This window comes from Mus pahari, chromosome 7, assembly GCF_900095145.1.
Source record: "Mus pahari chromosome 7, PAHARI_EIJ_v1.1, whole genome shotgun sequence".
Classification (NCBI taxonomy): domain Eukaryota; kingdom Metazoa; phylum Chordata; class Mammalia; order Rodentia; family Muridae; genus Mus; species Mus pahari.
Genome location: NC_034596.1, coordinates 52,636,996 through 52,649,546, shown reverse-complemented (window position 1 = coordinate 52,649,546; position 12,551 = coordinate 52,636,996). Strand labels below are relative to the sequence as shown.

At 42.7% G+C, this 12,551-nt stretch overlaps 1 protein-coding gene across 10 annotated transcripts in view; it reads left to right on the top strand.

The window, feature by feature from the left end:
- The first annotated feature begins 2,923 nt into the window (after positions 1-2,923).
- The window catches only part of Ralgapa1 (Ral GTPase activating protein catalytic alpha subunit 1), a 221,187-nt gene continuing 211,559 nt past the window's right edge, over positions 2,924-12,551 (top strand). For 4 of the 10 annotated variants that reach the window (XM_021201484.1, XM_021201489.1, XM_021201490.1 and 1 more), the window contains exon 1: positions 2,924-3,808. In XM_021201484.1, the coding sequence (XP_021057143.1) occupies positions 3,703-3,808 (106 nt within the window). In that variant the 5' untranslated portion in view covers positions 2,924-3,702. The remainder of the gene's footprint in view (positions 3,809-12,551) is intronic. The other 6 variants (XM_029540681.1, XM_029540677.1, XM_029540680.1 and 3 more) reach the window with 3 other exon arrangements.

Here is a 12,551-nt window from a genome sequence, read left to right as displayed (position 1 = left end):
TTCTTCTTCTTCTTCTTCTTCTTCTTCTTCTTCTTCTTCTTCTTCTTCTTCTGCTGCTGCTGCTGCTGCTGCTGCTGCTGCTGCTTCTGCTTCTCCTCCTTCTCCTTCTCCTCCTCCTCCTCCTTCTTCCTTATCTCTCTCTGTCTCTCTCTCTTTATATTTATTTATTTACTCTGGTTTCTTAAGACAAAGATCCTCAGTGTAGCCCTGGCACTCACTGGAACTCACTCTAGACCAGTCTGTCCTTGAACTCAGGCAATGTCTGCCTCTGCCCCGAGTGCTGCTGGGATTTAAGGCATGTGCCACCACAGCCTGGCCATGGTAGAGGTTTTTGATGTGTTTGTCAGGTGGAAACTCCATTTCTCTTATATTCCAAAAGGCAGAAGGGAGAAATGGCTGACTGTGGTTCTCATGAGCAGACTAAAGTCTATGCTGGCCTCCAGGCTCCCTTAGAATCACAAGTACTCAGGACACATACGAAGTCCAAGTTGGCCAGCCTCCAGGCTCTTCCCCCCTCCTCCCGTCCCCTAAACAGCCTCCAACTCACCAGCTCACAGGCTTCAGCCCCCAGCTACTCCTTCTCCTTATAACCCTGCTATTTCTCCATGTCACTCTCTGGTCTTCAGCACTTTCCTTCTCTCTCTCTTTCTCTATGCTCTCTCCCATCTCTCTCTGCCTCTCTCTCTCTTTCTCTGTGCTCCCTCCCATCTCTCTCTGCTCTGGTCCTGCTTCGCTCCTAGCCAGGTCCAGTCTGCCATCCATGTACAGTCTATTACTTTCTCTCTCAGCTCTGGACAGTGCCAGATGCTTTGACTATGCTCTCATGTCTACAATAAAACCACACCATGGAGTGGTCATGTCATCAGTTTATACAGTTAGAAACAATGCCTTAATATTTTACCAAACCTTTTTTTCTGACACTCTTTTTTTTTTTTTTTAAGAGTTCTAAAACTGGAACTTTTGAATGAGATTTGTCTTAGGGTTTCATTGCTGTAAAGAGACACCATGACCAAGGCAACTCTTATAAAGCCAAACAGTTGATTGGGGCTGGGTAACAGTTTCAGAGGTTTAGCTCATTATCATTGTGGTGGGAATCCTGGCAGCATGGAGGAAGACATGGTATTGGAGGAGCTGAGAGTTCTACATCTCGATCCAAAGGCAGTCAGGGGACTGGATTCCACACTGGGCAGAGCTTGTGCATAAGAGACCTCAAAGCCCACCTCCACAGCAACACCCACTCCAACAAGGCCACACCCACTTCAACACTGCTACATCTCCTAATAGAGCTACTTCCTATGGGCCAAGCATTCAAACACTTGAATCTATGGGTACCATACCTATTCAAACCTCCACAAGATTATGTAAACATTTTAAAGTATCTTGTTTTTTTTTTTTTTTTCAGAAGCCTCCTACTAATTACTGCTATTCTTAATAGGCCGTGGGAGTTCCTACTGTTACATACACTGGTGAATTACTATTTGAAGACAAAGGCTACTGATAAAACAACACATTACTGTTTTTTTTTTTAAATCATTATCTAAGTACAGAGCTTTTTTTTTTTTTTTAGTTTTATTTATTATATGTAAGTACACTGTANCTGTCTTCAGACACTCCAGAAGAGGGAGTCAGATCTTGTTATAGATGGTTATGAGCCACCATGTGGTTGCTGGGATTTGAACTCCGGACCTTTGGAAGAGCAGTTGGGTGCTCTTACCCACTGAGCCATCTCACCAGCCCCACATTACTGTTTTTAATGTACATTTTATGTATTCTGTAGATGTGATGTAAAACTCTAAAAGAAGGGTGCTGGAGAGATGGCTCAGTGGTTAAGGGAGCATATGCTCTTGCAGATGACCCAAGTTTGATTTGCGGTACTGAGGCTGGGTGGCTCACAACTGCCTATAAGTACAGCCTCAAAGGGCACCTACACTAATGTCTGTGTAGATGCGTGTGCATGTGTGCACGCACGCACGCACACACACACACACACACACACACACAGAGATTCAAAATAAAAATTAATCAGTTCAGCAGTTAAGAGAACCTAGGTTCAATTCCCAGCACCTCCATGGCAACTTGCAGCTGTCTGTAACTCTAGTTCCAGGAGATCTGAGACCATCTCACAGACATACATGTAGGCAGAACACCAACCAACCAACCAAACAAACAAACATGCTGGACAGTGGTGGTACATGCTTTAATCTCAGAACTCTGAAGGCAGAAGCATGTGGATCTCTGTGACTTCTAGGCCATCTTGGTCTACAGAGTGCGTTCACAGTCAGGGCTACACAGAGAAACCCTGTCTTGGAAAACCAAAACTAAACAAACAAATGAATAAATAAACAAATAAAATAAATCATTTAAAGTCTCTAAAGAAAAAATATAACAAAATTGTCTAACAAATATTAATTCAGAGTGACGGAAGACAGATCAGCAGGGCACTGGGCACTAGGGACAGGCAATGACGAAGAGCCAGAGTCTGTAATTATTATTTGTGTTTTGTAGTTTTTTGTTTTGTTTTGAGACATGGTCTAACGTAGCTGCCCTTGACCTTGAATTGTGTCGTCCCAAATCCTAGTATGACAGCAGAGCACTACCACACTTAGTTAATTGTTTTACTTGGACCTTACACAGTGTTCTTTGGATTTATGTGAGTACTTCACATCTGAAGACAGCCTTCCTTAAAAATCATCCCGATTTCTTAATTTTTCTCTCTGATACGTAGTAGGACGCATTTACTTGTACAAGATATTTTATTTATTTATGTCTGTTTTCTTGGTGCTGGAGATCACCAGCGAACTGCAGCTCTAGCCATGTGCATGTTAATTTAAAGGGATGTAACACTCCTACGCATCTCTAAAGTACAGTGCATTTTTAATCATTATTTTGCAAAACACAGGAAGAATCCAAATTAGAAAGTGAACGGTTTGCAAAGCACAGGAACTATCCAAATTAGAAAGTGAAATGACGTAACAGCCAAGGCTTCCGAGCTGGTATCAAGCTGGCCTTGCACATCTGTTCTGATGTTTAAGTTACTCGGAGCGATTTAAAGAGTGGAGATGAAAGGCCTTTTCAACAAGAACTCTAGGAACTGCTGTTTACAAGGAGCACACAGTAGACAACACCCTCCTTAACTTTCTTGCCCTTCTTCATTACTACAGACCCAGGAAACCAAGAGGCTATAGAGGCAAGAATGAGCTCACGCTAACATGACGTCACGAGCACTTGACGTCAGAAGGCGGTTGCCACGGGGACCGTTCGCCACCGACGGCAGAGTCGTGAAACTCCATCACCACACGACTCCGTTTTGGCCTCCGCGGGGTTGAAGCTGCTAGAGAAGCTTCAACCTTAAGGGGGCCTCAGGGAGAGAGGAGTGGCGCCGCGGCGGAGCGCTCCCTCTCCGCGGCTGTGGGGATCCCTGCGGCGGCCTGGGCGGCGGCGGCCGCTCCGCGTCTCCTCGTCGCTGCAGCGCGCGGGGCGGATCCGCCATATTGGAGCCGGGGCTGCAGGTTCCGTGCAGCGGCGGCGGCGGCGGCGGCGGCGGCGGCGGCGGCGCGAGGCGGGCCTGGCAGCGGGGCCCGCGCGGCGGCGGCGGCGGCGGCGGCGGGGGAACGCATGAGCCGCCGCGGCTAGGCTCTTCCCCGCCCACCGCCTGCGCTGGGTCGTCGGGACCCGGCCGGGAGGGGCCGCGGCGGCCGCAGGATGTTCTCTAAGAAGCCGCACGGGGACGTGAAGAAGTCCACCCAGAAGGTGCTGGACACCAAGAAGGACGCGCTGACCCGCCTCAAGCACCTGCGCATCGTCATCGGTGAGGGGACCCGCGACCCCGGGGCGCCGCCGCGTCGGCCTTGCTGTCCCCCACCCCCGGCCTGTCACCCCGCGAGCTCCGGGGTTCGCCCTCGCGACCTGGAGCGGTCGGGAGTGAGGGCCGGCGGCGCCTCTGCCCACGCGCGGACGGGCGGGCGGGCGGCGAGGGAAGGGGACAGCTTGGCAGTTGGTACAGACCAGTCAGCACCAGCGCGGAGAGACCCACGTTGGAGTTCCTGGTCTGATTGTTTAAAAAAAAAAAAAAAATGACTGTCAGGCCAGAAACTTAAGTCCTTGATGAGACTTCAGGGACTCTTGGCGTTGTGGGTAATGGTGTTTAGAGGGTGTGTTTGCCATCTGACTGCCATCCCCACCCGAGTGCAAAGCAAAGCAAAGCAAAGTGCTGGCTGGCTCAGCCAGTGGAACCCGTAGTCTTTCAAGTTTTTTTGGCAGGTGAGGGCCCTGGAGGAAGCAGTTGCACCTCTTTGGGAAGTGGGTGGTTCCCGAAGCTTGGGGAAAGAACCCCGCCCTATACACCCTGTTCTTCATTTGCTGTCCTTTAGAAAGAAAACTAATTATAGAGAAGAAGGTTCTCGAGAACTATACAGAGTTAGGTTTTCATTAAAAATTTCTTACTCTCTGCCGTCTTCAACTTCAGTGGGTCTGAAGACCGGAGCAAGCTAGATTTGGGATAAAGTGTTAAACGATGATTTTTTTTTTTTTTTGATACTTGGTTATAGATAACTTGGGTATTTATTTATTTATTTATGGACGAAGAAATTTTGAGGTAAAAAGGAAAGTTTACCAGGTCTTACATATAGAATGACAATAGGATAGCTGAGGTTAGAAATCAGATCCCTGGATTCTAATTCAGAGTTTATCATCTCAAGCTGTTCTCCTAATTTCTGCCTGTTTTGGAAAGTGACGTATATGTTTAGTGGTGTGTCCTCTGTTTCATGGATGGATTTCTCTACTGTGTTGTGACTAATACCACTAGTGATACCAACATTTGTGCGGTGTTTTGCTGTCCACAAAGGGTCTCACATGAATTAGTATAATCCAACTTGACCATCTGTCTAGAAATAGAGATATTATTTGCCATTTTAAAAACTGTAAACGAGAAAGTTGAAGGTAAGCCGTGGATGGAGCTGGTGGAGACTAAATCACAAACGAAGCCTAGATTTTCTGTCTCTCATTTGTTTTTCAGCCTTCCTACATGTCTGACAGTTAATCTTTATCTCGAGTACTTATTCCTGTGGTATAATGAGAAAGCAATTAAATCCATCTTATGTAAACCGTTTAAATATGATAGAGGTTTTTTTTTTTAACATTTTCATTTTGGAGTTAAGTCATTGAAGATTTGGGTGAAAAGATATGCTGAGACACACAAAGTCATCGGACACGTAAATGTATTACAAAATAATGACCGTTTGAAACTGGACACTTGGTGCAATCTGACTCTCCCTTGAGACAAGCTGGAGACTGCATGAGTGCAGTAGTAACTATAAAGCTGAGTTACAACAGGACATTGAGAGTTCCTAAATTAACTGCCACCGCATAGAGGTTTTTGTGGTTGTGTGTATGTGTGTGTGTGTGTGTTTCTTAATTTGGGAAACATCAGATGTATTACTACCACACATGTTGGATATTTTGTAGGACCTGGCTTCCTCAGTTTGAAAATGGAATACTTAAAAAAAAAAAAACCTTTTGCTTTCATAATTTAAGGAGTCTTTTTTTTTGTTTTTTAAATGAAATCACCAGGGATGTCTTATCTTTCACAACTTTCAGAGGTTGAACTTTCTTACATACCTGTGCCCTGTGATAAGCCCACACTAAAGTAGTTGTAGAACCACAGTGCTTAAGCAAACACATTGTGCCAAAAGCAGTTGATGATGTCTGGAAACACTTTTTTCTGTGGAGAGTTGCTGCTACATATAGTATGCTAAATGCTGCTAAACAGAAAAATCCCTCACAACAATATCTACGCCCTAAGTATCAGAATAGCAGATTCTGAGGCCTTGTCATAATGCATACTAGAAGATGAACCCCCAAATGCTAGGGTTGGTTTTAAGTTCTCTCCCTCTCTGCTTCAGGGCTAGGAATTAACCTGGGGACTCAAGTGTGCTAGCAGGCACATTGCTGCTGAGCAACATTTCAGCTTCAATATTTAATGGTTACAGTTATTTCATGTAAAATAAGATGCCAGGCAGTGGTGGCACACACCTTTAACCCCAGCTCTTGGGAGGCAGAGGCAGGAAAATTTCTGAGTTTGAAATTCTGGCAACCTGGTCTACAGAGTGAGTTCCAGGGCAGCCAGGACTGCACAGAGAAACCCTGTCTCGACCCCCCCCCCCAAAAAAAAAAAGGAAAGAAAATGAGTGGGAGAAATGGAAAGACAAAGTTGAATCCCCTTAGAGACTTGCCCACTGGTTCCTATTTTGTAGTTGAAAGAGCCATTTTAAATTCCTTTTGGAAATAAATAGGGTTTTAAGGAAATACAATGAAGAAACTACTTAGTTTGCTAATAACACAGAATCATATTGGACCAAACAAAAGTAGGGGTAATTTATAGGAGAAGTCAGTACATGCAGGTGATAAAATATCGACTCCCTTAGAAAAAGTATGTCCAGACATGATCCGTTTCCTGTAGGCATCAGTGATCTGCAGCTGCTTTAGTGTGCTCTTCTATATAGACCCTTACTCACTGGGCAGAGGTCTGAAGGAATAGCCAACATTTGAAAGTCTTTAAAGATGTCTTCTTCAGTGCTTTTCATTTAAAGAAATGTATATTTTTATTTTTCATGTTTGTACGTATGTCTTTGCATTACATATGTGCTTTGGTACCCATGGAAGCCAGAAGAGCGTTTGAGCCCCTAGAACTGGAGTTGCAGAGTTGTAAGCTACCACAGGGGTGCTGGCACTTAAATCTCTAGGTTCTCTGGAAAGCAACCAGTGTTCGTTTGTTCTCTCTCTCTCTCTCTCTCTCTCTCTCTCTCTCTCTCTCTCTCTTTCTCTCTAAAGATTTATTTACTTATTATATGTAAGTACACTGTAGCTGTCTTCAGACACTCCAGAAGAGGGCATCAGATCTTGTTACGGATGGTCGTGAGCCACCATGTGGTTGCTGGGATTTGAACTCAGGACCTCTGGAAGAGCTGTCAGTGCTCTTAACTGCTGAGCCATCTGTCCAGCCCACAGCCAGTGCTCTTAACCATTGAGCTCTCTCTCTAGCCAGCCTTATTTTCCTTCCTTCCTTCCTGTCTTACATTAGTAAATTATTACATTATTAAAATAGCAAAACAAGGGGTCTGTGTTTTCTTTTGCTTAAAAATTATTATATAAAAACTTAAAATTTAAATATCCTGTAGTAACCTTTTTGTTGGCTTGTGTGTTTCCACTGTAGTGAAAATTGCAGTTAAATTTATAGACCTTAGCCAGGTGTAATGATGCATGTCATTGCCAAGGCAGGAGGATTACAGGTTAAGACACTCGGGGCTACAGCTACATAGGGAGTACCACGCCAACCAGGGCTACATAGTGAGACTCTGTGTCAAAAAAAAAAAAAAAAAATTAAACTCTGCTCTGATGGACTTAGATTTCAAATCTGCTGACTGCTTATGATCATCATATCATGTATTTGGTTTGTTGGAGCTAAAAGTTAAGCCAAAAAAAAAAAAAAAAAAAAAAAAGGCCTGTCTGGTCTGGTTTGTAGAGTTTTATGGTATCTTTTTTACTTCCCACTTGTGTTTTATAACTAGTAGTTTTAAGATATAATAATGATAATGGTTAGCACATATCAAGTGACTAATATAGCTCTGGGCATATTATGCGTGTTCTAGAAATGTTAGTTTGCTTCTACTTACAGTGGCAAGTGCAAAGTTTAGTCATCTAGATTAAAAAACACAAGGGCTTATTTAGCTAAGAATGGGTTATTGCTACATCATTCTAACAGCTTTATTGCTATATAGTTGTCATCCAATAAAATTGCATATATTTAAAGTTTTTACGGTAATTTTAACAAAGGGGATCCTCATGAAATCAATATTAGACTTCCCCACACAAGATAACTATAACTAGGGCTTGGGCATGAAGCTCAGTAAGAAAGCATGCGCTCGAGGCCCAGGAGCTATCTTTTCCACAACACAAGTAACAGAAAAGAAGAGCTGGGCTGTAGCTCAGTGGTAGAGTGCTTTCCTAGCAGGCGTAGGGGTCCGAGACTCAGTCCCTAGTACTGCAGCACAACCAAGTACAGAACCTGTAGCCTGACAGATAAAATAATGAACGTTATGTCTTTCTCCCAAAGTTTCTTCATGCCCCCCTTTCTCTTCTTTCTCCTCAGATCGTGCCTTCCTGTCCAACCCTGCACAAATTCCAATCTGCTCTTTAAATTTGTTTTTTGTAGAGTTTTATTTAAATGGGATTACATAACACATAACTGAAACTTTATAGAGTTTTGCATTTTCTTTTACTCAGCCTCATTATTTTGAAACCCATTTGTGTTGTCAGTGGTTTGTGTTTTTATTCTTGACTAGTAGTCTGCTAGACCACAGTTTTTCCACTCATGTGTTGATTAACACGTGAGTTGTTTGGGACTGTTACAAGTAAGCTGCTGCAAAGTGTGCTTGAACAGCTGTACATTTTATTTTGAGTGGTTAGATACCTGGGAATGGCATGGCTGGATCATGTTGTAGTAGTATATTTAACATTTGAGAAACTACCAGCTAGGTGCAGAAGCTAGTGCCTATAATCTCAGTACTTGGGAGGTTGAGTTAGGAGGATTGCCTCAAGTTTGAACCTATATAAATGAGTTAGTCTAGCCTGGGCTACAGAATGAGAGAGACTTTGTCTCAACAACAAAATAACAAAAGAAATGACCAATCTCTTGTATTGTTTAACATTTCAGTAGTAGCACAAGAATGCCAGGTCCTCCGTATATGCATTGACACTGGTCTGTGTGCCCAGACCTCTTTGTTTCAGCCTCTGTAGTGTATGTGCTGGTCATGTCTGACAGTCTGTGCTTATTTCCATTGTGTAACTTTTTTTTTTTTTTGGTAAACTTTCTCTTGAAATCTCATCACTTTTTTAGTGTGCTCTTGTGTGTGTGTGTGTGTGTGTGTGTGTGTGCATGAGCATGTGGAGGACGGCATGTGGAGGTTATGAGGATATCTGGATTATTCTTATCTTACTTGTTGGGGCAGGGTCTCTAAATTGAATCCAGAGCTTCTTCATACCAGCTAGTCAAGCAAGCCAGCTTGCTCCAGGAATCACCTGGCCCTCCCTTCCAAGCTCTGGGCTTGGGATCTGAGTGCTGGTTTGTATAGCAAGTACTTTATCTGCTGGGCCATCTCCTCAGCCTTACTTTTGAAAGTTCTTTATATATTCAGTATACATATTTTTTGAGGGTTTGTTTTGTTGTTGTTGTTGTTTTGTTTTCTCAGTACTCAGGATCAAAACCAGGACCTGAAGCTTAGTCAGGTGCTCTCCTTCCAGTGGCAGCCTAGCCACTTAAGACAAGGGTGCTTGCTTGGTAAAGAATCTTTCCTAATCTGTTGGTGGCCTCTTTGTCTTGTTGACAGTATCTTTTGCCCTACAGAACCTTTGCAATTTTATGAGGTCCCACCTGTCGATTCTTTTTTTTTTTTTTTTTAAGATTTATTTATTTATTATATTTTTAAGTACACTGTAGCTGACTTCAGACACTCCAGAAGAGGGCGTCAGATCTTGTTACGGATGGTTGTGAGCAACCATGTGGTTGCTGGGATTTGAACTCCGGACCTTTGGAAGAGCAGTCGGGTGCTCTTACCCACTGAGCCATCTCACCAGCCCCCCATTTGTCGATTCTTGATCTTACAGCACAGGCCATTGCTGTTCTGTTCAGGAATTTTTCCCCTGTGCACATATTCGCCTTCCCCAATTTCGCCTCTATAAATTTCAGTGTCTCTGGTTTTATGTGGAGGTCTTTGATCCACTTAGACTTGAGCTTTGTACAGGAGATAAGAATGGATCAATTTACATTCTTCTTCATGCTAATCTCCAGTTAAGCCAGCACCATTTGTTGAAAACGCTATCTTTTTTCCACTGGATGGTTTTAGCTCCCTTGTCAAAGATCAAGTGACCACAGGTGTGTGGGTATATTTCTGGGTCTTCAATTCTATTCCATTGATCTACCTGTCTGTCACTGTACCAGTACCATGCAGTTTTTATCACAGTTGTTCTGTAGTACAGCTTGAGGTCAGGGATGGTGATTCCATCAGAGGTTCATTTATTGTTGAGGATAGTTTTTGCTATCCTAGGTTTTTTGTTATTGCAGATGAATTTGCAAATTGCCCTTTCTAACTCTGAAGAATTCAGGGGGAGGAGGGAGAGGATAGGGGATTTTCGGAGGGGAAACTAAGAAAGAGGATAACACTTGAAATGTAAAGAAAATATCTAATAAAAAAAAAAGACAAGTATGTTTACCAAATAAATGACTTGCCAAGAACTCTAACTGCCGATTGTGGGTCATCTTTCCATTCTCTTTAAACATTTATTTGTATTTAATGTTTATAGGTATTTTGTCTGCATGTGTGTTTGTGTACCATGTGTGTGCGGTGCTCACACAGGCCAGAAGAAGGTGTCAGGTCAGCAACCAGTGCTCTTACTGCAGAGCCCACCCTTCATCCCCTAGGAGTTGTGTCTTTAAAGATTTATTTACATAATGTGTATGTGAGTACACTGTGGCTGTCTTCAGACACACCAGGAGAGGGCATCGGATCCCATTAGAGACGGCTGTGAGCCACCATGTGGGTGCTGGGAATTGAACTCAGGACCTCTGGAAGAGCAGCCAGTGCTCTTAAGTGCTGAGCCATCTCTCCAGCCCATCCCCTAGGATTCTTAATTTTGATTACATATTTATGTGTCGGGGATGCAGCTCAGGAAAGAGTGTTTGCCCACCTTTCGCAAATTCTTGGGTTTCATCAAAACCAAAACTTTATTTAAAAGTTTACATCAACCTTTTCTTTTATGCTAATTTCTAGACAGTGTCGTCTAAAATCTTTGCCTATCTCATGGTTATATATTTTCCTTCATGCTTCTAAAAGTGATACCAGTTTAAGTTTTATCTGTGGCCATGTGTGATTCATCTTGAATTTATTTTGCTTTGTAATGTGATTAAAAAGTGTGCTGTGGAGTGCTTCTCCACCCATCTTTATATGTAGATATCCAGTTTTCAGACTTCTGTTTAAGTCCTATTTTATTGAACTGCCTGCCCTTGTGCATTTGTTAAAACCTGGCTGTCTAAATATATGTGGGCTTATTTCTAGACTCTGTTTTGTTTCAGTGATCTGTTTTATCTGTGCTGGTGCCAATACCACAATGTTTTGATAATTGTAACTAAAATAAATCCTGAAACTTAGTTAGGGTTTTTTCCAGTTTCCTCATTTTCAGAGGTGTTCTTTGTTGTTGCTTTTGCTTTTGAAGTTCCAGACCCTTTCTGTTTCCATGGGAATCTAAGATTAACTGTCCCATCTAGCTCATTGTCCAGCAACTCAGTAGGCTGAAGCCAAAGCATCATTTGAGGCAAGTACTTCAAGCCTTGCCTGGGCAACATAGTGTTGAGACACTCTAAAAAGCAAAAAGTACTGGAGAGATGGCTCAGTGGTTAAGAGCAGAGAACCTGGATTCAGTTTCCAGTACACACATGGTGACTGCTGACAACCATCTGTAAATCTGCTTCCAAGAATCTAATTTGCTTTTATGGCCTCTGAAGGCACCAATCATACAGAGGGTACACAGAGTCATGCAGGCAAAACATCTATATACATAAAATAACATTTAAAAGAATGAAAAGTTAGTTTCTCAATTTCTAAACAAAACAGCAACCTCTTGGGATTTTGACAGGGACTATTTTGAGTCCGGACAGCAGTCTGGGAAAGTCTGAAAACAGCTTGATACTTTGCATCAGGAGCCAGGATGGATGTCTCTGCTTACTTACATAGGACTTTTTTTATGTTTCTCAGCAGTGTTGTACTGTGAAACTTTGACCAGAGTTAACCCCTAATATTTTCTACTTTTGCATCTCTTATAAAATGATATCTTAGGCAGGCATGATCGCTCAGCAGACAGGCAGGCAGATTTCTGAGTTCCAAGCCAGCCAGGGCTAGATAATAAGACTCCATCTCAAACAAACAAACAAACAAACAAGCAAACAAAAAAGCCAAACCAACAAACCTACCAAAAACAAAACTCAAACAGAATCCTCCCCGTCCCTTCTCCACCCCACCCCCCCATGTACACACACTCCCAAATGTTGTCTTGGTATTTATTTTTGGTTGTAGTTAGTTTAGGGAAATACTAACTTTAAAAATATTTTTTATTTTGTGTATATTAATGTTTGCCTGCATGTGTGTTTGTGTACCACTTGTGTTCTTGGTGCCTGAGAGGTCAGAAAAGGTCTTTGGAGGCCCTAGAACTGTATGGGGGCTGGGAATCAAATTCCCGTCCTCAGGAAAAACAGCCAGTATTTTTATTCACTGAGCTGTCTCTCTGTCTCACACCCCTTGCCCTTTGGGTGAATTCCATTGGTTTTCTTTTTCCCCCCACTTTCCAATGTGGGTGCTTTATTCCTTTTTTCTTTTCTTTTTCTTTTTTTTTTTTTTTTTTTTTTTTTAAAAAGAAGAGAGAAAAATGATGAATATCCATCCTTGTTCTCAATTCTAGGGGGAAAGCAATTGATTTTTTCCATGCAGTATGATACTAATTGTAGG